The 26879-nt window shown below is 35.9% G+C and overlaps 1 protein-coding gene across 3 annotated transcripts in view; it reads right to left on the bottom strand.

Moving 5' to 3' along the window:
* Positions 1 to 11273: 11273 nt before the first annotated feature.
* Positions 11274 to 26879, bottom strand: part of RGS7 (regulator of G protein signaling 7) — a 578369-nt gene continuing 562763 nt past the window's right edge. For 2 of the 3 annotated variants that reach the window (XM_036869740.1, XM_036869713.1), the window contains one exon: positions 11287 to 11969. Coding sequence is in view for 1 of the 3 variants with exons in the window: in XM_036869722.1 (XP_036725617.1) it covers positions 11919 to 11969 (51 nt within the window). In the remaining 2 variants the exon portion in view is untranslated. Of the gene's footprint in view, positions 11970 to 26879 lie in introns of all 3 variants that reach the window. The other variant, XM_036869722.1, reaches the window with a different exon arrangement.

The raw sequence follows: 26879 nt of genomic DNA on the forward strand, positions 1-26879 counted from the left end.
TCCTGTCTGGCCTCCACTTCTCTTCTCCACTCACTCCTCTCCATGTCCTACCTTGTCGCTCGGGGGTTCCTCCCGTCTCCTTGGGTGTCGAGGTCCCCCACCAGCGTCTGGTAGGTACCCTAGTCGTGGGGAGACGTGAACTCTGTGTCCTCCCACTCCACCATCTTGACACCCCCAAATCCTTAGTGTGTATTTCCTACAAACAAGGACATTCTTCTATATATCAACAATCCAACTATCAACATTAGGAAATTATCACTGACTTATTACTGCAGTCTATTCGACAAAGCCAGTTCAAGCTTTGCCAATTGCCCATAAATATGTTTTATAGCAAAAGGATCCAGTCCAGAGCCATGCATTGCATTTAGTTGCTATGTTGCTTTAGTCTTCTTCCATTTGGAATACTTTCTCAGTCCCACCTTGACTTTTTTCTGATGCTGACAGTTTTGAACATTATGTCAGTAATTTGCAGAATGTTCCTCAATTTGAGTTTGATGTTTCCACATGATTAAAGTTGTGCATCTTTGGCAGGAATATCGCTGAAATGATGCTTATTCTTCTCATTGCATCCTTGAAAGTGGGTGCTTAATTTGGATTTGTCCCGTTACTGGGACTTGATTAACGTGGTGCCTTCCAGGCTTCTCCCTTGTAAAGTTACTCATTCCTCTTTTGTAATTGATATGATTTATGGGGAGCTGCTCTGAAACTATGTAAATACCCCATCCTAACCAAATATTCAATTTGTTCATTCATTCATTCATTTGTATTAATAATTTAGATTCAGTGATTACTATTTTATTCACTAGATTATTATTTAATCATTAGATAATCTGTTAATTTCATTACTTATTTTGATACTCAAACTGGTCAGTGAGAGCTCCTTCAAGTTGACTTCTATGTCCTTTAGACATTTCCCCATCAGTCTCTGTGTACTTCCTTAGTTTCGGATGTTTTATCCAGACGTTTTGTCTTCATATAGTGCTTTCCCTGCCCCAGTCCTGGAATTTTCTGTTTTCTCCAAGAAGCTATGGTTCTTTTTGCCCAGGAGCATCACTTAGAAGCTGTGATCTGGGAGCTTGGATTGCTTCTAGTCATTGAGATGCAGCTGCTCCTAGGCTCTCTCAGTGGACATAGGGAATTTTTTGACCTATGTGTATGTATGTACACATTACATCTATTTATTTGACCTATGTGTATGTATGTATGTACACATTATATCTATATCCATTATATAATGAAAACAAGTTCACAGTGGCATCTCTAATGCTAATCAAACATCTTAGGGTTCTTTCTAGTTGTTTCCCTTTTCATATTTCTAAACCCCTTCTCCAACAATTAGAAGGCTGGCTGCCGTTATTCCTCTCTTGACTGCCATTGCCTTTTTCCTCCTTACCTCCTCTCACATACTTGGTACTGTGTAAGAATGCCTTCTTTACCTCTTTTGGGCTCCAACATTGCACCTACCTCTCCCCATTCCAATTGAATGCCCTATTCATCCTCCTTGGGCTGAGTCACTCCCTGCATGGTAGCCCTCTTCAATCCTTTTGGGCTCTGATATGGTGTACCAGTCCACTCACCACGTGGACTATAATATGCTTAAGCCTCTGGATTCTGTGCTGAGCCTTCTTCCTAGATAGACACATTCTCAACTTTTTCTGGCTCTGACATCTGTGCTGGCCTCCTGTGAACATCCTCCTTACCCTGCTCAGGTTCCAATGTCCTGCTCTTGGCTGCTGCTTCTGCTGCCCCCTCTATGCAAGGATTCCTTCCTCAGCATATGGCAGATCTAACATCCCATGCTGCTGGGCCAACTACCCTCTAGCCCCCAGGTGGATGCCCTCTGGCTTCCTGTGGGCCCCGCTCTGGATGTCCCCCTATATAGAGGTCCTCTTCCCTCTTCTCCATCTCCAAAAACCTATACCCTCAGGCCTGGGGATGCCCCCCTCACTTTGCTTGGTTTCTGATACCCTGGTTGTCCCTGGGCTGTTGCTTTGTGTGCTTCCCTTATGCACACTCTCTTCACCCTGCCCAGTCTTTCATAGGCCATATTAGGTTGCCTTTCCTGTGAGGACCACCTCATCTCCCTGCTTGGTCTCTGTCTCCTTATGTTGAGCCTCTATGACTCTCCCCAAGCACCCACATTGCCTAGCCACTCACCTTGCTAAGCCCCACCTAATGATGTATGCTTTGAATAGCTGGAGAAGGAAAGGAAAAAGAAGAGGGAGAAGAAAAGAATATTGAAGATGTTAATTTGAATATTATTAATTCTGCTACATCTTTTATTTTCATGGTTAATTTGGAGATCTTATCATTTTATTTGTTTTTTTAGAGTAACAGCTTTAGTTTCTTGATCAGATAGATCTATTTTCCCAGTATTATTTAGATTTCCTTTTTAATTCAAGAATATTGTAGTTTGCTTTTCATATTCTACTTGTATTAAAGAAAGTTTACCTGTTTATCATTTTATTGCTGATTTCTATTTTTATTGTATCTTAGCAAATAATACCAATAATTTATTGAGCCTATTTCAATAATTTATTGAGTCTATTTTGCACATAATATCTGGTCAGTATTTCTAAATGTTTTGAGAGTGTTGGAAAACAAAGTCAATACCCTGTCTGTTGTGTGTGTTTGTCTGTGTGTGCAAATGCATGTGTGTTAGTTATATTACTCAAATATTCTATATCTTTAATAACTGTTACACTTAGTTTTTGCAAGCAGTATTTTAGTTTCCCACTATGATTATGTATTTGTCCAATTTGGCAGTTTTGTTTAAATTTTGAGGCTGTATTATTAGGTGAATGTAGGTTTATGATTGTTTTAAATTCTTTATGGATTATTGATTATTTATCCATATGAATGTACCTCTTGATTTCAGTTAATGCTTTTCACATTGAACTGTTTTTTTGGATAGATATAAAATTTTTATTTTGGTAAGTATTTTGTTTTTTATATATATTCTCAAAATTTTTATGTTCCATTTTCTGGGGTAGTATTTTTTTCACTGACACATAATTGACTTATAATATATTAGTTTCAGATGTACAACATAGTGATTTGATATTTTTATACATTAGTTATCACCACAAAAAGTCTAGTAATCATACAAAGGTATTAAAATATTATTGACTATATTCCCTATGCTACACATTACATCCCCATGACATATATTTTACAATTGGAAGTTTGCAACTCTTAATGCCCTTCACCTATTTTAACCATCCCTCCTTGGAGGGGACCATACTCCTCCCCTCTGGCAAACACTAGTTTGTTCTCCGTATCTATTGGTCTGTTTCTGTTTTGTTTGTTCATTTGTTTTGTTTTTTAGATTTCACACATATAAGTGAAATCACATGGTATTTGTCTTTCTCTGACTTACTGCACTTAGTATAATACTCTTTAGATGTATCTATGTTGTCACAGATGGCAATATTTAATTCTTTTGTATGGCTGAGTAATATTCCATTATAAATATATACCATGTCTTCTCTATCCATTCATATATTGATAGACACTTAGGTTGCTTCCATTTCTTGGCTATTCTAAATAATGTTGCAATAAACTTTGGAGTGCATATATCTTTTCAAATTAGTGTTTTCATTTTCTTCAGGTAAATACCCAGAGTGGAACTGCTGGATCATATAGTAGTTCTATTATTAATTTTTTGAGGAAACTCCATACTGTTTTTCATAGTGGCTGTAACAATTCCCACAGCAGTGCACAGGGGTTCCCTTTTCTCTACATCCTTGTCAACACTTGATATTTGTTATCTTTTTGATATAGCCTGACAGATGTGAGGTGATATCTCACTGTGGTTTTAATTTGCATTTCCCTGGTGATTAGAGATGTTGAGCATCTTTTCATGTGCCTCTTGGCCATCTCTATGTCTTCTTTGGAAAAATGTCTATTCAGGTTCTCTATTTTTAAAAGATCAGTTTTTGTTTTTTTTTTTTTGCTTTTTTGAGACAGTTGTGTGAGCTGTTTAAATGTTTTGGATATTAACCCATTATTTGTCGTACCATTTGCAATTAGTTGCTGTATATATCTATTAATTCTATCTGATCTAACATGTTGTTTAAGGCCAATATTTCCTTATTGACTTTCTGTCTGGATGATCTGTCCCTTGATGTAAGTGGGTGTTAGTCCCCTCCTATTATTATTTTGCTGTCATTTTCTCCCTTTATGTCTATTTATATTTGCTTTATATATTTATGTGCTTCTATTGTTGGGTGCTAAATATTTATGAATGTTATGTCCTCTTCTTGCATTATGTAATGACCAACTTTTTCTTTTGTTAGAGTTTTTAACTTAAAGTCTATTTTGTCTAATATACACATTGTTACCCTTGCTTTCTGTTTCCATTTGCATATAATATCTTTTTTCCATCCCTTCACTTTCAGTCTGTGTATCTTTAGATATGTCTTTTTATTGGAGCATTTAGTCCATTTGCATTTAGAGCGAATATTAATAAATATGTACTTATTGCCATTTTGTTACTTGTTTTCTGTTTTGTTTTTTTTTTTTTTTGTAGTTCTTTTCTGTTCCTTTCTTCTTTTCTTGATCTCTTCTCTTGTGATTTGATGATTTTCTTTAGTGCCATGTTTGAGTCCTTTCTCTTTTTTTCCTGTATCTAATGTAGGTTTTTGGTTTCTGATTACCATAAGGTTCATATATATTGTCCTATATGTATAGTGGCTTATTTTAAGCTGATAGTTGCTTAGGTTCAAACACATTTTAAAAGCACTACATTTTTTTTTAAACAGAGATGTATTCTTTTTTTGTTTTTGTTTTTGTTTTTATAGCTACTTTATTTATCTATTTATTTATTTTTATTTTTAGCTGTGTTGGGTCTTCATTTCATGCGAGGGCTTTCTCTAGTTGCGGCAAGCGGGGGCCACTCTTCATCGTGGTGCGGGGTCCGCTCTCCGACCTTTCACTATCGCAGCCCCTCCTGTTGTGCGGCACAGGCTCCAGACGCGCAGGCTCAGTAGTTGTGGCTCACGGGCCCAGTTGCTCCGCGGTATGTGGGATCCTCCCAGACCAGGGCTCGAACCCGTGTCCCCTGCATTAGCAGGCAGATTCTCAACCACTGCGCCACCAGGGAAGCCCAAAGCACTACATTTTTAATCCCTTACTCTCTACATTTTATGTTTTTGATGTCATATTTTACATTTAAAAATTTTGTGTATCCCTTAACTACTTTTTGTAGTTATAGTTATTTTTGCCTTTTAGCCTTCATACTAGCCTTTAAAGTGGCTTATCAACTGCCTTTACCAATGAGACTTTTCTTTTATATATTTTCTTATCTCTAGTCATGGCCTTTTCTTTTCTCCTTAAAGAAGACACTTTAACATTTATTATAAGGCTGGTTTAGTGGTGATGAAGTCCTTTAGCTTTTGCTTGTCTGGGAAACTATCTCTCCTTCAATTCTGAATGATAACCTTACTGGGTAGAGTATTCTTGGGTGTTAGATTTTTATTTTTCGTACTTTAAATATATCATGCCACTCTCTTCTGACCTGCAAAGTTTCTGATGAAAAATTAGCTGATAGTCTTATGGAGGTTTCCTTGTATGTGACTAATTGTTTTTCTCTTGCTTCCTTTAAGATTTTCTCTTTATCTGTCAATTTTTCCATTTTAATTATGATATGTCTTCGTGTGGATCTCTTTGGGTTCATCTTGTGTGGGACTGTCTGTGTTTCCTGGACCTAGATATGTTTCCTTTTCCAGGTTGGGGAATTTTTCAGCTATTATTTCTTCAAATATTTTTTTCTGCCCCCTTTTATCTCTCTTCTCCTTCTGGAACTGCTATAATGCAAATGTTAGTATGTTTAATTTGTCCTAAAGATTCCTTAAACTGTTTTCATTCTTTAAATTTGTTTTTCTTTTTGCTGTTCTGATTTCATGATTTCCACTATCCTTCCTGTCCTCCAGATCACTGGTTTTCTGCTGTATCATCTAATCCACTGTTTATTCCCTCTAGTATATTTTTCTTTTTAGTTCTTGTGTTCTTCAGCTCTGATTGTTCTTTCTCATATTTTCTCTTTGTAGAAGTTCTCACTCTCACTGTGCTTCTCCATTCTTCTCCTGAGTTCAGTGAGCATCTTCATGACCATTACTTTTCACTCTTTATGTGGTAAATTGCTTATTTTGTTTCATTAGGTTTTTTTTTTTTTCCTGGGGTTTTATCTTGTTCTTTTGCTTGGAACCTATTCCTCTGGATCTCCTATGTAGACTTCATGTACAGAGTGGCTTTGGCAGGCCATCTGCAGCTGAAGTGGGCATGGGCCAGGGGGGTGGAGGCACTGGGGCATGCCATGCAGGAGATGCCTTGGTGGACAACTGGAGCAGACATGGGCCAGGGGGGGTCCTGGGGCATGCTGCACCAAGACCACTTTGGTGGGACAGCTGGAGCTGGAGTGCATACAGTCAGGGGAAACTGAGATGCAGTGCACCAGCACTGCCTTGGGGGGATGGCTTGAGATAGTGTGGACTGGGGTCTGGGGCACACTGAGCTGGCCTTGGCAGGCTGACTTAGAGCCCTGGATCATGTTCCCACCTGTGATATCAAGGTGAAAAGGGAATACAAAAAATCATGCTGTCTTGCACCTCTGACCTTGGAGAGAGTTTCAGCAGTGTCCTTCCCATTTGGCAGAAGTTCTAGGGTTGGTAAATGAATTTCCCTCACATATAGTCTAGGTGCCCTTTAAACCAGTGTTTTTCCATTGTGCCCCAGGGCAAGCAAGTCTATGCACCTGCCCTTCAGTGATATGCTTCCCTACTGCATGTCACAGTGTTGGGGGTGGGGTTCCTGTCAATACCGTGTTAGGAGGTTTGAAATGGAAGTAGACTTGTTCAGGCTTCAGAGGCAACATTAGGCCTCTAACTGATTAGTGACCTTGCCTGGACTACGTGCCTGCTTGTGAGCTGCCGCCAGCAAGTCCGGAGGCACTTAAGATAATGAAGGGGGACTTCCCTGGTGGCGCAGTGGTTGGGAATCTGCCTGCCAATGCAGGAGACACGGGTTCAATCCCTGGTTTGGGAATATCCCACATGCCTCAGAGCAACTGAGCCCATGTGCCACAACTACTGAGCCTGCGTGCCACAACTACTGAAGTCCGCATGCCTAGAGTCCGTGCTCTGCAGCAAGAGAAGCCACCACAATGAGAATCACGCATTCTGCAATGAAGAGTAGCCCCCACTCTCCACAACTAGAGAAAGCCCGCACAGCAATGAAGACCCAAAGCAGCCAAAAATAAATAAATGAAAAAAAAAAAAAAAAAAAGACATGAGTGGATCATGGAATTTCTTGAGCCTTGGGGACCTGGCAAGTTCCCAGGGGTCTAGAACTTCTTATAATACACAAAATGAGATAAACAGCATTGCTGAAGAAACCCAGAGCTGCATATTTGCACACAAACTGATGATATCACTTTGCAGCCTGGTATTATAAGCGGGACTCCTCTAAACTGCAATTTGAAGTCTCACCTGCAGAGTGGACACACTGCCTGGGACTTTTCCCAATTGGGACTGCAGATTACTGTTTTTGGGACTTCCCAGCTGTTGGAGTCTGGGTGTAGGTGTTGGCCCAATTTGGTGGTGTACATGCTTTTACTTTTCTTTCCCTTTTCATTTCTATTTCTTTATTTTTAATGATTTTCTATTAAAATTAAGTTGAAATTGTCATTTGTTTGATGAGTGGTGTCTTTTTGTTAATGAATCCTTCGAACCTAAAATGAAAGTAAAACTTTTGGCAAAACATACTGTGTCTCCATTTCTCTTACCCATCTCTATGGGTACCCCCCTCTTACAAACGTCTCTATCATTTTTGTTGTACAGCTGCTGTTCAATTAGCTGTCAGTTCTTCTTCAGGAGGAATTTCTCTACATGCAGATGTTGATATGTTGCATCCATGAGAAAAGGTGAGTTCAGAATCTTCCCACACTGCCACCTTGGATTAGAACTTTGGGTAGTATTGTTTAGGTGTCTCTTATAAACTATGCCCAGATGCACTCTTAGTCTAATCTGAGAATTTCTAAGAGATGATTTTAAATCATCTCCTGCATTTTAATTACTAATATATTTGAATTTATTTCTTCCACGTTATTTTGTGTTTGCCATTTAATATGCTCTTACTTCCCTTCCCCTTTCTTATTTCCAATTGTATAGATCCAGTTTTCTTTTTTCATCATTTCCCTATCATATATTTAAGAAGTGGTATTTTTCATTTCAATATTCACATTGTATATTGTATAAGTACATAGTTAAAATTTTAAATGTATTTTTTTCTAGCTAAATATAAAGCTATTTTGTACTTCAGTTCTCAAAAATAAGACAAAGTTAAAATATTTTGTTTCCTTCTACTCCCTTCTACTTTTCAACTTCCAAGTTTACTTCTTGATAGAGAATGGTCTCTATCAAGAGAAAAAAAAGAAGTTTGAAGAATATATGCAAAAAAGAAGAATTAATGGTAAGCAAAGAAATTATTAAAAAATTAGTTAACTAAATGTGTATTTTCTATAAAGTAATAATAACAAAACTGAATATTTTAGTTACTAAATACCCACTTCCTTGTGTTATCCCAGAGACCTCTGGAAATTTAGAGTGTGAGAGAGGGAGAAGTTTTTATTCTTGTACTTTGGGGCCAGACAAAGATTCCTTTGAATACCCTGAACTGGGAAAGACAGGTAATTTAATTTCTGCTACATTATAATAACCGTCAACCACCTCTAGCTCATACTGGCTAGGTTCCTGCAAAAGTTTCTTTTCTATACACAGGTGAGGCCATTGATGATCTCTGAAAAGCCCCATTTCTATATTGCAGAGCTATAATTTCCAGAATCCACTTGTTCAAGACATAGTCTCCTTGACTTATCAATTTCAGTTTTTGGTCACCCATTTGGTCCTGATTCTTCATTGATTTTATCTGGTTGGTTCCCAACCCACCATCACACCTGACTGTTCTCTATACCTTTCCCTTGGTCTCTGGTATCCTGATTCAGCACTTGGCTTTGGTCTCCTACCCAGCTAGGAGAGATAGTCACGGGGAATAGTAAAACCATGGAATATTTCAATGTGCTCTTTCAAGTATGTATCTAAGAACACAAAGATCATATGTGTGATGATCAGTACATGTAGCTGGACTAAATTCATGCTAGTAGCCAAGAGTTGCCTTTCCCCATAGACCAAAATTATTAATAAACCATCGTATATCTACAAAGAGAAGTGAGAACTTTACTTACTCCTAAGTAGCAAGATCAACTCACACACTTGCAATAATGAAGAGGGAAGGTTTCTGCCTTCATTTATTTTCCTGGCATCTGACAGGAGACGGCTTAGTTAAGGTTGCTGACTACCTTTCTACTACTCTGATTCAAGCAGAAATTCCTTTGGATATCCACCAAAAACATTACTGTAACATACACGGCAAAGGAAAGAAGCAGTCGATGCAATTTAGAGGCTATATTACATAGTTTTGCAGTGTAAGTGTAGGAACTCTGGGTCACTACTTTGGTGAATAACTTTTTAAATTGCTTTAAGGTAGAAAAAGACTTCTTAGAAACCATTTTATTCATTAGAAACTAGAGAGATTTTTATTCTATGCCTTATAGATAAAATTGTCCCAAGGTGGGGTGGGAGACAGTTGCCCCATGCTTATTTGAGTTAGGTGCAAGGAATTCCATAACTTTTCCAAGTGCTTTCCCTGAAATACCACTGTTTTGTATCCTGAGTCTTGTCTAAACCATATTAAAATGAGTCATTAGGCCACTTAAAACTTTTATGTACTTGAACCTAGAAATTGACTCACAATTTTACTGGGAGCTCCTGACTTAGGGATACTTGCCTGAGGGTTTCACTTTGCCCTCTATTGTCATTCATATGCCTTTTATTTCTGTATAAATCCAATTCCATGATTTGGAATTAGTAAGAATGGTTTTTGAAAAATAGTCTCCAAAATGACCAATCATATTTGTGCAAGGCTTATTGTTTATGCATCATGTTCTTCTAAAAGGGTTATTGTTTTCTTTCAAACAATGTTTCCTTTAGATAGGGTTTCAGTTTAGCTTCAGGGCTCAAAGCTGTCCTGACTTAAGTGTTTTTAAGGGAGAACATCTATAAACTTAGGTTTATTTGCATTTTATGTCTTGTTCTTAAAAAGCCATGTGGGCATAAAATTAAATCTTTCTTAAATTATTCACAGTGTTCAGATTATAGCCTATATATAAGGCTCTTCCATCTTGCAGCAGTTTATAAAGTAGCCAACAAACTCCACTATTGATTTTGCATCAATATTGGTAAACTTTTTTGGAATTTAAATTTACTCACAGTAATTAATAGCCATTAATAACTTGATCTCTTTTTCTTTTTTAAATAACCAGATTCTGCAGTCCTTTGGTGGATGCAAAAGCAAACAGATTAGGCCTATCTCTTGGCTGGGTGACCTTCTGTGTCACTGATCCAACCCTTAAAGGCAGTCAGGTTTCCTACCTGGGGTCCTTGGATGAATTTCAGAGGGTATTCTATGAATGTCTTAAAATTCAGTGCAAATATTTCCTATGTGAGAGTGTGTATGGATTTTCACTTAACTTTCACCAAAAGAATTTGTGTGGTATAGTGCATCAGCGTAGTACAGTGGGCTATAGAGTCAGATCATCTGGATTTGTATCCCAACCCACCACTAGGCTGTGTGACTCTGAACAAGTTACTTAACCTTTCTCTGCTTCAATATTCTCAAAATTGCAGAAATAATCTTATAGGCCTGCTGTGTGGATTAAATGTGAGGATTTTATGGGCATGTGAAGCCCATAATACAGTGGTAGGTACTTAGTAAGCACTCACTAAATGTTAGTAATTACCATCATGTTCTTAAAGGAATGTGTAACCACCAGAGTTAAGAGCCACCGATCTAGGCGTTTTAGAATTATACTTAAGAAAAGAATCTGTTCCTGAGTTGAAAAGTCACACTAAAACATAATTCTAATAAAATATGCATTTGTAAAACATAGAGATACATATTAATAATTAGAAAGACCTCATAAATAGCTCTGAAAATGTGGAAGGCCAATTTGTGTTGTTTTCCAGGGGAGCAAAAGCATCTACCTGATCCTGGGTGAGCTCCCAGATGAATCACTTTCAGTCTGCTCCTGGCTGCTGCACCATCCAAGCTTGTCTTGAAACCCTGAAATAAACTTCCAGGGTGAGAGCTTACATTGTGACTACATTTGTTGATGCTTTCTCAGCATTTTCATTTTCAATTAGCACAGAAGTCAAAAGTTACAAAAGCAACGAGATTATGCATCTTTTAATGAAAGATAAAACAACAATATAAACATTCACAAATTTACAGAGAAGGGATCAACTTTAATACATCTGGAGTAAAAGGTGTTTCATTTAAATATGGTATAAAAATAAATGCGAGAATCATTAACCAAGAATATACAGACAACAGACAAAGACATAGCTTGTTTCTGACTGTGATATATTGGTGAAATGAAACTTTCTGTGCTAATTTATTTAATAAATGTGAAGCTGTATGTACACTTATTGATATATCCTTTTTTTCCTTTTACAGTTCTTCCAGTTTGTGACTGAATTTTTAGTGAACTGTGTGGCTAGAAGAAGCTTTAAGATAGAGAGAAAGGGGGGAAAAAGATTTACTTCACTTGAATCGTTAAAAAAGGAAAAGACACAGATCCAGCTTAGTACAAGGAGGAAGTTAGCAGACATTTTGAAATGGAGGCATCGAGATGGTAGAGTCCCTTGGAGATGGCAGTGCCTTAATGTACACAAAGAAAGAACAATTCAGGTCCTTTGCTCATGCAACATCTTGGTCTAATGTCCTCTGCTGCAGGTAACAACAAAGAACTACAAAGTATATGCAATGACTCCAGTTCACTTTCATGCTACAAGATGATCCTTTTAATAAGACTGAACGAGGCTTGTTAACCTCTTTGACGTGAGAGATTTCCCCTGAGAAAAAAATATAAACAAGAAAAAAAAAAAACAATATGATCACTGAAAACCTGCTTATGAGTAGCATCTATTTATTGCAGCTGATTTTGTGCAAGGGTCAAAATGGAACCCTTTAGGTGCATCTTAGTTCAAATTTCATGACAAAGTTCCCTCCCTCCCTCCACCAACACATCAAACAAAATGATCCTCCCTTCTTCCATCCTCCCACCCCACCCACCCACTTCCTCCCCACTGCAAACAGACTGATGGGTTCACAGCACAAATCAGCAAATCATAAAACATGTCCAAAATGTTCCACTGAGGCTTAGCGATGATGCAACACCTAGGTTTGCAACTGGTTATAAACATGTTACAACAAACCTTAGGAAGCTGCTCTGCAATGTGAATGCATTCTTGTTCAACTGCTGAAATTAGTGTTGCATTTATAAATATCTCGGTATGCAGAGGATATGATTTAATTAAATAAAATGATTTTTGAGGGTGAGATTGCTGGAAACTCAAGATTGCGTCTATCCCCTATCCTATATGGTAATGGAAAAACAAACAACCAGTGCCAATTATACATCTAAAGATAAAAGTCTATTTGTTCTGTACTTCAAACTGTAGACACCTTCCTCTTCCACTTGATTTCTTCCAACTCCAATCCCAGAAAAATCCCATATATTCTGATTCTACATTTTATGTTAATACCTACTATACATATTCATTTTTTGAAAACCTTGATAACCAAAACTGTCCCTGTAAATTACAAATACTCTAGAGAGGTAAGAAATTTTAAATTTCTGATCAGAATAGCAGATCATTAATTGGTTATTTCTGTTTTATCCCTCATTGTATGTTCTAGTATAAAAATAGATGGAATTTGTACTTCTCAGAGGATAAAATAATAATGGAAAATCAAGAGATTTTTAAAAAAATTTTTTTTTTTTTTATTTTATTTTTTTAAAATATATTTATTTTTTTATTTTTTTATTTTTGGCTGTGTTGGGTCTTCGTTTCTGTGCTCAGGCTTTCTCTAGTTGCGGCGAGTGGGGGCTACTCTTCATTGCGGTGCGCGGGCTTCTCATTGTCGTGGCCTCTCTTGTTGCGGAGCACAGGCTCTAGAGCACAGGCTCAGTAGTTGTGGCTCACGGGCTTAGTTGCTCCGTGGCATGTGGGGTCCTCCCAGACCAGGGCTCGAACCCGTGTCCTCTGCATTGGCAGGCAGATTCTTAACCACTGCGCCACCAGGGAAGCCCAAGAGATTTTTTAAGAAATATAATATTTAGTAATAACTTAGTCATAGCAATAGTCTTGACTTACCACCTAATGTGGCTCAGAGTTTGATAAATGGGTGGTGTGGTTTGGGGAGAGAAATCATCATTCATGACCATATTTTGAGAAAAGAATGATATATTTAAGAAATTATTAATAATTCCAAAATTAAGCTTTCTTTACATCCTGTACAGTAACTGACAAGGCCTTTTTGTATACTTGAACAGCAGTGATGAAAACGAAGCATCACTCTCTTTTAATTGGAGGAAGGGTTCAAAACTTAGTTTTTAGCAACCGATAGTAAAAGATCCAAAGTTTAGCAAAGATCTTTCCCACTTAGCTATGCTCTAATCACTCTATGGGAAGAAAAATATGAAAGAAAATGCAGATTTTTAACAGGACACCCTACTTTACATTGGCCTTATAAACAAAATATGCTTTGTTTCTTCTTGCCACCACTTCTGTGCCTGTTTCCTCATTCATACAATGGGGATAATAGTAGTACCTATTTTTAAAGCTTGTTGTGAAGAATAATACAAGTAAATTACTTAAAACTGTTCTCAGAACATTCTGTGTACTCAGTTTATGTTACCTATTACCTTATTATATTATTACTATTATTATTATTATTCTTTCTCATTAGGACACTGAGACCCAAAGTCACAATTCTGACTCTGAGAAGAGCAGAAAATTTCTCATGAATTGGAAGCTGAAATTATACTACTTTTAACACTCCAAACCTGAGCAATAGGTTAATCAAATAATGTTGGAATAGAAAAACTACCTTTCTATACTTGAAGACTATATTATTTCATATATTTACTACTGTTTTATGTTATTAACATGTGTGCATATATATTCATTCTGAGGCTAATGTATTTTTAGAAAGTGCTTACTGTTTCTAATGCCATTTGTGGGATGGAGAGAACCATATACTGGTTGAAGCATAAGAGTGAATTCTTATACAGTTGAGGAGGAGGATAAAGGTGTTAATATAAAACTATTTATTTTAAAACTACAGATTAATGTAATTTGGTTCAAACTATTGGGAAGATGAATAGCATAGTTACATTGAAATAGGAAGCCATTTGCAACTCAGAGTCATTTTTCATTTGGATGGGTGGAAACTGTGTCATCTTTGTAAATGTAACAAATAGTTACATTGTTCTCTTTCTACCTTTTTTCCCCAAATATCCTTGAAGCTATTAGTATTTTTCCTGGTATAGACTTCATTAAAAGGGGGGGAGGTAAAAGTTTAGCTTGATAAGCTGTTGTCCCAGGAGATAATTTAAAAACACTCCTTCATGGAATGAGGCCTACAGTAAACCTCGGGTTTGTGATAATAGGAAAACAGATGAACAGAAATGGGAGAACACATGTATACATCTTAACATAGCCACACAATGAAACACTTGTGAGATATGGACTCACCAAATATGTAATAAGGGTATTTGTTTTGTGTATTGAGACAATTAAAAGGCAAATTTGGGTATAACTAATAGTAAAAAGAACTTAAGTGCCCCACTCAGGGGTCAAAGTAAATAGCATGGACACCCAAGTGAGTCATCTAGATTTGAAGACCTAGATTACTTGGATCTATCGGTAAGCCCTGTGCAAATCTTGCCTTTTTCACATACTGGAAAGAAAAATACCTAGGTGCTCTCTAGTGCATAGAGAAATACCAGTTGCTCACTCTACTGGAAAATCTTAAAAAGAACACTAATCCTTTCTTGTGGGTAGGAAAGAATATATTTGCAATCCTTTGGATTGTTACAATCCAGTGTGGTTCCTTGGAGGCTGTATGAAATCACCTTAAAAGATAATCCTGCTAATTATCTTTTCATAATTTTTCTAAATTGAAGAATCTGGGAAATTTTCTGTTTTTTTTGGAAATTTTCATAGTTAAGTTCTAAAATCTTAATTCTAGAAACTAAAAGGGCTAAAAATCCCTTACCAATAGCAGTTTTTATCAAATTGCTTACAACTGAATTCCATATGAATAATAATTATTTTTAACCAAATGGCTACATTTGTGTTATATGATTTATACCCTTTCTTGTTAGATTCTAAAGGAAAAGAATTTGAAAAAGAATAGATACATGTAATGTATAACTGAATCACTTTGCTGTACACCTGAGACTAACAGAACATTGTTAATCAACTATACTCCAATATAAAATAAAAATTAAAAAAAATAAAGGAAATAGATTACATTGTAAATGGAAATCCATAGAGAAAGGCAAAGACAGAAACTCAAAACAAAACAAAATAAAAACTTAAGATCCTATGAGATTTTGTAATATCTAGTTAATGGACAGTATGCTAGCAAAAGAAGCACATGATCAATTTCAGGACAAAATTAACCTGACTTTAACTGGCACTTAAGTGAAGGCAGAGCCTCTGGCTAATCTACAATACAGCTACCACATAAACAAAGAAGGTTTTCTAGTGTCTCAATAAAATTTCATCTCCACCAAACCAATTCCTTCCTATCTTAAATGTTGCATAGAGATTTTGTTATAATTAGGAAAATAAAACTCCCCCAAACAAAACTACCTATTGCTGGTTCTTCACCTTCTCAAGTTAACTATCAAAAGTTATGAATTTCACCTGATTTTTGACATCTTTCTTGGTCTTAAAGTGATAACATAAAGTTGACAAAGAGCTGTGAGCCAGTAGAAATGGATGTAAAGGTCAGGCTCTTAGCTCCAGTCTGAGAGCCTTGACATGGAGGCAAATTTCCACACTCCTTTCCTGCAGACACTAATCCATAAAGGAAGTAGAGAGAAACTATATTTGCTTGAGTGACCAACTATTTGTTTTATTACTGTCATAAAAACATACAGCAATCTTTCTGAGTCTACAGGACACTAAACAAACCAACGATAAATGAAGGGATGGATTTTTAGAAGATAGTCATGAAAGAGCCTAAAGAGAAGAATAGGAAATTATCAGCATCTTTTGGATTAAAAAACATGTTAACATCTTAACTCTTATGATTCCTACTTGTGTGTTTCTTATCATTGCCTCCTAGTCTTTCCCATATGTTGCTGTAGACTTAGAAGTATATTCTAGAATGCCATGTAGGTTCCAGAGGCCACAGTGAGAGGCTGGGACCAAGAGAGGGCAAATCTTGTCATTTACTTTCTAGTGGTGTATATGACCCAGTTGTCTAACCTGTGCTCAGTCCCACAGCTGTGTAATAAAAAGCTGACTGTTTGGTGGTAATGAGATGCTGTTGGACTAGAGATAGGACATGTATGCTCTTAAAACAGGCTGAACTAAAGGATGTTATCTGTTTACACTTTTACTCTCATACTGAAAATTGCCCTGATTTCACTAAAAAATATAAATGTCTTTGCCTGGGTTTCAGAATCCTTCATAACCTGGTTTCCCTGGCCTTTCAAACTACCTATTGTCACTCCACAGAATGGTTCTTTGGCTGACTTTTGCACCTGTTACTCTCTCAGCTCAGGTTCTACTCACTCTTCAGTTAAACTTCTTACTCAGGTTTTGGCTGAAGTCTTCTAATTGCCCCTTAAGTTCTTCTGCAGTTTCCCTCTCTGGACTCTTTGCCAGTACTTGCACACTTTTTGTACATGCTATTTTGTACAATTCTCTAAGTTACCTGGCTTGGTGAAGCAACTGATACCTGTTAAACAATATTAATATTATAGAAGTCCCCAAATATGTGCTTGCTTTGCATGAGCTGAGTTCCTTGGCTGGAAATCACATTTTAAGAATAAGCTTCTAGAAACCAGGGTAATGAGATTCAAATGTATTGGGACAAGTAACTTTTATCTTGGGGGAGGAGAGGCAAGGTAGGATGAGAAATGGGAGCACTTGGTCACACCCTATTAAATAATCAACTGACAGAATTTGGGTCTTTTCAACTCTTATTTTGCCCTGGTTGTTCATATCAATGAAACTAACCAGGAATGTGTTAAGAAGGAATTGAACTAGGCTGGGCGTTTGGAAAGATCTTCCCTGCTTTAAATGAAACCAAGCTTCCTAGGTTAATTTGCAGGTGAGTTTACTGAATCACCGTGAATAATTTTAGCAAAACTGAAAAGTGTGAGTTTCTAGACAATTAAAGAAAGCTCAATTATTGAGATTTAAGAAAGAAAGGAAAAAAGAAAGAAAAAGAAAGGAAGGAAAGGAGGAAGAAGGAAAGGAAGGGGATTCTGTAGCTAGTTTGGGGGCTGGTATATTTAATGTTGAACGCTGGAAAAAATTCTGTTATTATGTACTTAAAAGAGATGGTTTATGAATACATTTATATGTAAGCACTTATTACTAGCTCCCTGTGTGGTTTGAGATAGAAAAAGTAAAGCCAAATACTTTCATTTCCTTAGTTAAGAATATTTTCCTGAAATAAAAAGTGTATATCCATTAGAGAAAATGAGGAAAACATAGAAAAATATAAAGAAGAAATAAACTTTACCCAAAATACAGTTATTTACATGCTAATATATCATTTTACTTTTTATACAAAAATTTTATTTTATTTTATTTTTTTTACAAAACTGATATTATACTGTGCATAGTATTATGGCTTATTATGAGTAACATGCTTATTAAAATGATCATATTTTGATCAATTACCCATGTAACATATATTTCTTCTAAAACAATGTTTTGTTGAAATTCATGACGTTAGTGGGAAAGGAAATCAATTTAGAAAGATGCTACCAACGTTAAGGAAAAAATTACAAATCATAGAACAGATCGAAATATATCAGGGTGTGTTGCACATAATAAGGGAATGTATTGTTTCTGAAATGTTATTTTAGTCCTACACACATATAAATGTACACAAGTACAGCTTATATATACATACACACACAAACACTCACAAACATATATGTATTACTATGTCATATGTGGGTGGCAATAAAAAAAGATGAAAGTCAGTGCTCTGAAATCTAACTTTTAATAGCTGCATCAGGTTGATATACCTTGATGCATTTAAGGAATTCACTATTGTTGTATATACAGATTGTGTCATTTTTGGCAGTTACATGATGCAATGAATATTCTTGTTTGTGTGTAAACATCGGAGTTTTGTTAGAATTAAATTATTAGAAGTTGAATTACTGATTGAAAGAGAGAAGATTTTTGAAGGGTTTGACACGTTCTGTAAAGTTCTATTTGAGAAAGTGATTAGCAATTCATATTCCTATTAACAATGTATGAAATCACCAATTTTCTTATCCTAGATATGATTATTTTAAAAACTAACCTATTTGAAGGAAAAAGTTTTCTTTTGCTTTTTGAATTAAACTTGGTTATTATATAGATTTTCTTTTTGATTTCTTATGTATTTATTGACTATTTGTATTTCCTCTGTTAAAACTGTTCAAGACCTTTGCTCATTTTTCTAATGACGTACTGCTCTTCTGATTATTTTTTTGCTAAGAACTCCCCATATAAACCATATTAGATCTTTGTCATGTACACGCTCATTTACTCATTTTTAAAAAGAGTTTACCAGACTTGAGGGCAGGAAGTTGCTTTAAACAAAGGTTCTTGGACTAAGTAAGGCATTTAGCAGTCTTTCATGGTATCTCTGTGGATGACACAGAAAAAGGTGTGGTTCATAACTAAATAAACAACTACCTTCAAGGTGTGCTAATTTTTGGAGTAGTGGAACTCTGTCTTCCTCTCTGTACTTTATGGCATTTTAATCAATAATTTGCATGATTAAACTGATGGAATTCTGATAAAATGAACGTATGATGCCAATTTGCTAATCTTAGTTAAAAGACAGGGTAACAAAGAGATACTCCAAAAAATTATGTAAGGCTATAACTTACAAGATAAAACTTAATGGAAAGAAAGATAAAGAACCAAACTTACATGAAAATTAATAAACAAACAATAAACCAAAAATCTAGCAGCAAAAGAGAGAAGATTGGGGAGATGTAATCTGAGCTCACAAGAAAAAAAATTCTAGATTTAAAAAAAATTTTAAGCCCCAAATGACCCTACAATTTGATATGGCTGCTGTGACTGGGAGCTGGGGTGGGGAAGCTGATACAATGTTTGGACTGGATTGTAAAAGTTATATATGTTCTTTCTTTCCTATTGGGCAGATGATATTTCCAATCGATGCTGGTTCGGTTACTTCTCAAGTATTGTGTTCAGTTATCATTTTTGGAGGACTACTGATTAACTGGGGTGGATATAGGAGGTGAGCAATTAAGGTGGTGAAAGAACATGAGATTATTGAATGAGAAAACATTAGAAGCCCACTTTCCCAATGCAAGGCTCACTCAGATTTAATTTGATGGTAATTTTAAGGCAAGTTTATTAAGTCTTGTTAAGTGTTCAGCTTAGTTTTCATAGAAATAACCTTTTCTTTTCACACTCAAATTTCAGCAGCTTATATGACATTTAAATAAATTATGTAATTACTATCAGTTCAATTATGGTAAACAGCTATGGGAACAAACACAATTGACTCATCCATGTAATTCAAATGCTGCTTGCAAAAATGTGTGAGCACAACTGGAGAGTAGCCAGCCTCTCAGATGTGACACTAGGTGTGCCCTTGGCATCTATCAGTGGGGAGAGTGGAGGGAATCTGTTAGGCTAGGGCAGTGGTTTTCAAAGTGTTGCCTCCAAACTGGTAGCATCAATATCACTTGAGAATTATTAAAAAATTAAAATTCTTGGATCTTACCAGAAAACTACTTAATTAGCCTTTCAGAGAGGTGAGGTCTAGCAATCTGTGTTATGAGTTCTCCAAATGATTCTGCTGCAGCTAAAGTGAGGAAGTGAGAACCACTGATCTTTGGTAAGGAGAAGTCAGGCTGCTACCTAGATCATGGTTCTTTAACTGAATTCTGAAGAGCTTGCAAACAGTGAGAGAGAGAGAGAGAGATTCTAACCCAGTTTATCTGGGATAAGGTCAAAGAATCTGCATTTTCCAAGCCCCTGGTTATTTTGAGATATGGGATATGGATAGTTGAACCATACAGAAAAACGGTGAACTAGATTTTAACTAATGGAAATAAAAACAAAACTTGAGAGGAGATATAATTACACCTTCAAGTAATTCAACAGATGTCTAGATCCGCTGAAATGTTTGTATTATTCTGCCTAGCTCCAGGAGACAGAACTAGAATGAATACTCCAATGTTACAAAAAAGTAGATTATTCTAAAAATAAGGAATGAAATTCTAAAAAATGGAATTGACTACCCCTGCGTTCTAAAGGTACCACATCTCTGAAACTTATAGGCCAGCAAATGCTGGATGCATACTTGTCATTGAGTCTACAGAGGAGATTCATGCAATGGCTGGGGATTGGACCTGGGGAAATTGATGCCTCTAAATCCTTTTTCAATTTTGAGACTCCAAAAATTCATCATTTTCAATGTCTCCCAAAAGTCCTTTGAAGACTTTTAGAATTAGAAAAGATAAAGACTTCCCAATAGTCTTTTCTTTCTGGTATTGGAAGTATGTTCCTCCTAGATATTAATATGCATATTTCAAGTGAACAATCTTGATAATGGGTGCTTGTTATCCCTGTTTACATCAGCCATGTCTTTCGAGTAATTTTTCTATTGCTGATGAAATAGAAAGAAAAATCTTTAACACCAAAATAAGTAAATTGGAATGAATTGATGAACAAAAAAATGACGGCTGATCTTTTGTTCTCCAGAAATAATAGTCAGTGCAATTTAGAAATGGTGTTTTAAACTTCCAATAATGACCACAAGCTTATTTTAATAATGGTAACTTCTGGACGTTGGAACACAACAGTGACAAAAACAGCAATCAAAATGTGATGCACAATGCAGAGGATATGGGATTTTGCCCAATCTGGGCTTGCCTTATGGTACCTGCCAAACACTTAAGAAAACACAGCAGTGTGTTTGTTTATAAACAAAATATATCTAAGTCTATAAACATGTATGCAATTTAGATAAAGATGTCTATTGTCTAGCTATTTTAAATCACCCATTTTAGAGTTGTTGCCTCCAAGTACTAGCATAAATTATGGAAAAGTAAAATTCACACCCATGGCTGGTCATAAATATAAAAATGGCTTTCTTTTTTGAAAAGTGTTTCATAAAGGAATGCTAATGAACACATACAATGGGACACGTGGCTTTAGAATGGAAAATGGCAAATGAGATGGCTTGATGATGATACGGGGTTGCTTAGTAAGTGACTTCATATCTAGATATAATTAACATATGAATGTATTTTTAGTGGAAATTAAATTTAGACATAATAATCCCAATCTTTATCAACTTAAGTTCCATTTATATTTTTCCTAGCTATGTAAAACACATTTATAAAAAGAATATGCAAATGTATTGTCCTCAGACTATTGATGAAATTCTATTTAACTGTACGTAATTCTATTAAATTCTATTTAACTCAGTGAGGTAATTGAGATCAATACTGAGATTGATAGTTGACTGTCTTCAAGTACTTGACAAATATTGTAATGTACACAAGCATACACAAATATTCCCCATCTTCTTGCTTCACTCAGCTACAATTTTTTGTCATAGTTGAGTAAAACTTCAAGTTCATATACTGTCAAATAAAATAGAAGTGATAATGTAAAATAATTTATGAACTATTATATAACTCTTTCAATTCCTAATTGAGACAGTCTGAAGTTTATTTTTCTACTATCGACACTCCCAGTAAACTTAGCTCAAAAATACTGTAGCCTATATGTAAATATACTGGTGCTAAAAGTTGTACTCTTCCTCCTTTACTTCCTCTATCTCATTGCCCAAGTTCTTGGCATTATCATCAAATATGAATTAATATAGTAGCTACTGATCCTATCATGTCCTCTTATCTCTAGGTTCTCCTAACTTGCCTTCCACCTTCATCTTCTGCATATATAAAATGGCCCATTGTTTGGATCCAGATTATGAGCTATCTTTTTGATTACCTTATTCTGTACTATATTCCTCTAACTGGAAGTCTCCATGGCAGTCTTGCCTGGAACACAACTCAATTTGTCATGTCCTTAGACCCTCTTTCTGGTTCTACCTTTGTTCTCTCTCTCCTTCAGGGCTGCTTACCCCAACTATTTAATAAGCAGATCTCTTGCTTAAGCTTCACTCTTCTTCCTGCCTACTCTGTGTTGCTTTAAGGAAAACTTTCATGATTTACATGAAGTAAGCTAATGGGAAGCTGGTAGGAAACTAGTTCTGTTCATTGAACAGTTAACTTTCATGAGAAGAATGAACCGACTAAGGTATACATGTTAGTGACTATTATTTCTTCTTCTTATTAACTATTATTATTATTTATATTTGTCATTACTACTATTATTAACTTATTATTATTACCTACTAGCTTCCTATTATTTTTTATTATTTAGGTATTCTTAACTAGGGAGAAGGTGCCTGACCCCCAATAGGTGCTCAATAAGTATTTTTTTTGTTGTTGGATAAAAGAATCCAATAATGCTTGGACACATGGGTACTACTGGGTTATAAAATTGTTAAGTAGAGCCCCCAGGGTGGTCTCCAATTATGCAGGTAGCTGGGGCCTCATGACCACTGGCTTCAACCCAAGGCCTTGGGTACATCAGAGCAGTGCTTCGGGAAATACTATTGAAACTTCTGCCTCTGGCATATATAGCAGCAAAGGGGGAAGTTTACCACTGGGGGTTGTCTACTCAGCAGCCTCAAAACATTCCTTAGGAGCCTCCAGAGTTGTACTGGATGCTCTTTGACCAAAAACCACTATACAATTTATAGTTTATAGAACTTGAGTGGCAACTTAAGAACTAATGATGCCACTAGGGGAAAATAAAGATATATTGGCCAAACTAAATAGCCTACATAGTTTGATACATTTCACACCAATCAATTTACATCATGCTGCAGGGAACCTAAAACTGCTTTCTCAGGCAAGTTATCACCACAAAGCAGTTTCAATAAAAGAAGATGGATAGCCATATATGCCAACTACAAAATAATAAATGAGATGAGTTTCAGGTCCACTAGAGAAGAAAGAGGAGAATGTAGTTCATTCTTGACCAGACTCACTTTATGGTTTAATATCTATGCTAGGGAAACCCAATGTCAAGTTTATAAATTATATTTACTTAGGGTGCTCTAGGAGTTTTCTAACATGGTTTTCTATATGAATATACCTATAACCTCAAGCAATAACTATAGCACTCAATCAGAAAAGAATATGCACAAAGTTCTCCTTAGGGTAAATTCACAGGTGCACAAATATAAAATCAAAACCTTCCCTCTCACAGTTTCTAAACTGCTTTTATATCATGATGGATATTTATGTGAAGCAGATGATCTGCTTCATTATGAGGGATGTTTATGTGAATCGAGGATCTCATTAACTCCATGGAGGTCTAACTATAGTGCAACTTCATTAGCATAAATACAATCTAGAAAATGCCCTTTCTGACTTCATTGTGGTAGAAATTGATATCAAGGGAAGTTAAAGTAAGAACAGGATGTCTTTTTAACCACAAAGGAGTAGCACATAACCTGTGTAGGGGAGCAAAATTTGCCACCCCAAAATGTCTCTTTGGCATGCGGATTATTTCAAACTGAAAATAACCAAGGCCCGAAATACCCAGGAAGAAATTTTGACCTTCCCCCTGACTGCCTAAAGAATGTAGATAGAGAACCTGTTCCAGGAAGGGAGCAATCACCATAGATAACTATAATATGAACTAGGCAAGGAGATAGGGAGAAACCTAGGAAAGTCTGTTAAAATTCCTCTTTGTGTCCCATTGTTTCTGCATGTCCTACCAAACATTTGCTTTCCCATCTCCATGTCAGTTGCCTTCTTCTCCTTTGAGGTCCCAAACCACTACCCCCAACATCCTCTTTTGTCTTTACCTGAAGATAGTATTTAAGTTAAAAGTTTCAGACATTTTGATGAGTTAGTTTTCCTGGGCCTCTCCCATGTATACATATTATTAAACTTTTGATTTTTCTCTTATTAATCTGTCTCATATCAATTTAATTCTTAGACCAGCCAGAAGAACCTAGAAGGGTAGAAGAAAATTTCTTCTTCCCTGACACCTGTCATATAGTCAAAACTCAATATATGTTGAATGAATGAATAATCTAGGAACTAGTAACATAATATATAAAAAAATGATAAAAATGTAGCATATGAGTGGAACATAGATTACCAGGTCAGTCAATTTTCTATATTGGTATTATTCATGGTGAACAAACCCAGTGGCAAGTTTATAAATTTTATTTTTAGAGGCTCTAGGATCCTTTCCAACAGCTTATCTACACTAATGTGCCCATACAGCAAAGTCTAGAGCACTAAACCAGGAATGCCATGTTTCAATCCTAAAGAGAACCAATGTCCAGCTCAACTGCACAGTTGAGGGGTCTGCATGAGTAGATTTGACACGGCATTGCACTCTTGTAGTATTGCTCCATAGCTGGTGTGAGGCTGTACTTCCAAAACCTGGAATCTGTATTATTCATAGGGTTATACTGGGTGGAGAGGGCAGTCTCGGTGTACAGTCATGGTGATTGTTATGGTATGCAGAGGAAGTTTCATGCTAGATTTCACATTTAATAAAACCAAGTTAAAAATCACTTGACCACGGACTAGAAATAATCCATAGTGTTTTTGACAGCGTCTTAAAAAAAAGTGTAAGGCTCCCAGAAAACACTGTAATTCTTCAGAGATTGAGGACTAATTGATAAGGAAGCCTGTTATTAATGTGTAACACAAGTGGTTTTGGAAATCAAGAATATGAACTCTGATTTCTGTCTTCTGTGATAAGTTATTTTTCCCTCTAGTGTATCTCTTGCATTAGGGCAAAAGTAAAGATAAGAGAGAGAAAAATAAATAGACATCTTTTCTTTCATAATTTTGCATTCCATTTAACAAAGCAACTCAATTTTTTATGAGTATGAGAAAAAAATCAATATTTAACTTGAAGAATGTTTACCACACTTTGAGCTATAATGACAATGAATAAAGAAAGAAATAAATAAGGAACAACATAAATGTCCACCAATAGAGGAACGGAAAAACGCATTATAGGTATATCCATTCAGAAGAATTTCACGCAGTCAATACATATAATCATGTAGAAGAATATGAAATGACCTGGAAGATATTTCTGATGCAATTTAAGTAAATAAAGCATGTTTCAAAAGCATAATTAAAGTATTTCTTAAGTTTATTTTATTTATTTATTTATTTATTTATTTATTTGTTTATTTATTTATTTTGCACAAGTACTGATTAGAGCTATTTCTGGCTAGAGAAATTGTAGATGAAGAAATTAAGGTTCAGCAGTTTAGCTGATTTCTAAAAATTCATACAGCAAGAAAAGTGTAAGACTGGGTTTCAGACCTAATATTAACATGTCAGGCTTCCAGGTCTGGGATTTTTTTAAACCACATTTTGCTGCTTGTATAAAATCTGCATAAGGTGTATTAACTAGGAACTCCATGATGGGCTTAGAAAAAGAATTTAACTAGATTTAACCAAAAAGAACTAAGCATATTGTATCTTTCTCACTTTTAATACTCCAAACAAGTTATAGGATTTATATTTACATTTGTTCTTATCAATACGTCTACTAATGATTTATACAGTTAAATACAGATTTGATTGCAAAAAATCAACTGATTTCAGAGCCAACTCAGTCCTTTTGTTAAAATTCTCTCACACAGTTTCCAAAACTTCTGGTAATTTGTTTCAGTCTTGAGAGGATACCTTACAAGCCCAACGCACTAGCATCAGTACACGGGAGGAGAGGGGGTGGGAGAGCAAAGTGGTCATTATATCTTGTATGTTGATTCTTTTAAGGCTCTGCAGTAAATTGTCTTCATTGAGATAGGGTAAAATTTTTCTCCAAAAGAGGTTAGATTAGGTGAGTTCCTGGAAGTTCAACATTAACATTCTCTAATTCTCATTTCTACTTCTGTAGCCCAAAGGCAAATTAAGGAGAAGAGGTAATAAGTAATACAGTTGGCATTTGGCACTTGATTTATGAATTTTGATTGAAGGTGTAGATGATCAATCCTCCTACTTTGTTTCTCCTCTTATTTCCTATCTGTTCTCCCTTAAGGTTTATATGGCAGACAGATGCTTCGATAATTTAATGGTTGGAAAGAAAACAACCGTTACATGAACTTTGTCAGAAGAGAATGAAATCAACTTAATACGAATAACATTTAAAGGCATGAGAGGACACAGCAACCCTTGAAAGACCTGAAGAAAATTCTCTGATGGCAAGGAAAATAATAAAAAAGTAAACGATAAGAAATGAGATTTCTTGGACAACAAGCCAAGGTGAAAGTATTACACAAATGTGAGTTATTTTTATCCCTCCAGTGTCAGGTATAATGAGAAGAAAATGAGTAGTCTATAAAGTGATGAATTTAAAGTCAGAAAACATTGCTTCTAGGCCTGGCCCTAACACTCAACAATTGATTAATATTGGTGAAATGACTTCACCTCACTAGTCCTCAGTTTGCTTATCTGTGAAATGATGGTAACACCTACCTGACCACCTCCCAAGATAATTGTGTTTGTAAAGAACAACAACAAAAATACAAACAAAAAGTAATGAGCGTCCTTGTAACACTGTAAAATGCTATGCAGCTGTTAGCTGTTTACTATAATTATTCTCTAAAGTGCCTGCAAGAAT

Source organism: Balaenoptera musculus, chromosome 1 (assembly GCF_009873245.2).
Source record: "Balaenoptera musculus isolate JJ_BM4_2016_0621 chromosome 1, mBalMus1.pri.v3, whole genome shotgun sequence".
In the NCBI taxonomy this organism is placed as follows: domain Eukaryota; kingdom Metazoa; phylum Chordata; class Mammalia; order Artiodactyla; family Balaenopteridae; genus Balaenoptera; species Balaenoptera musculus.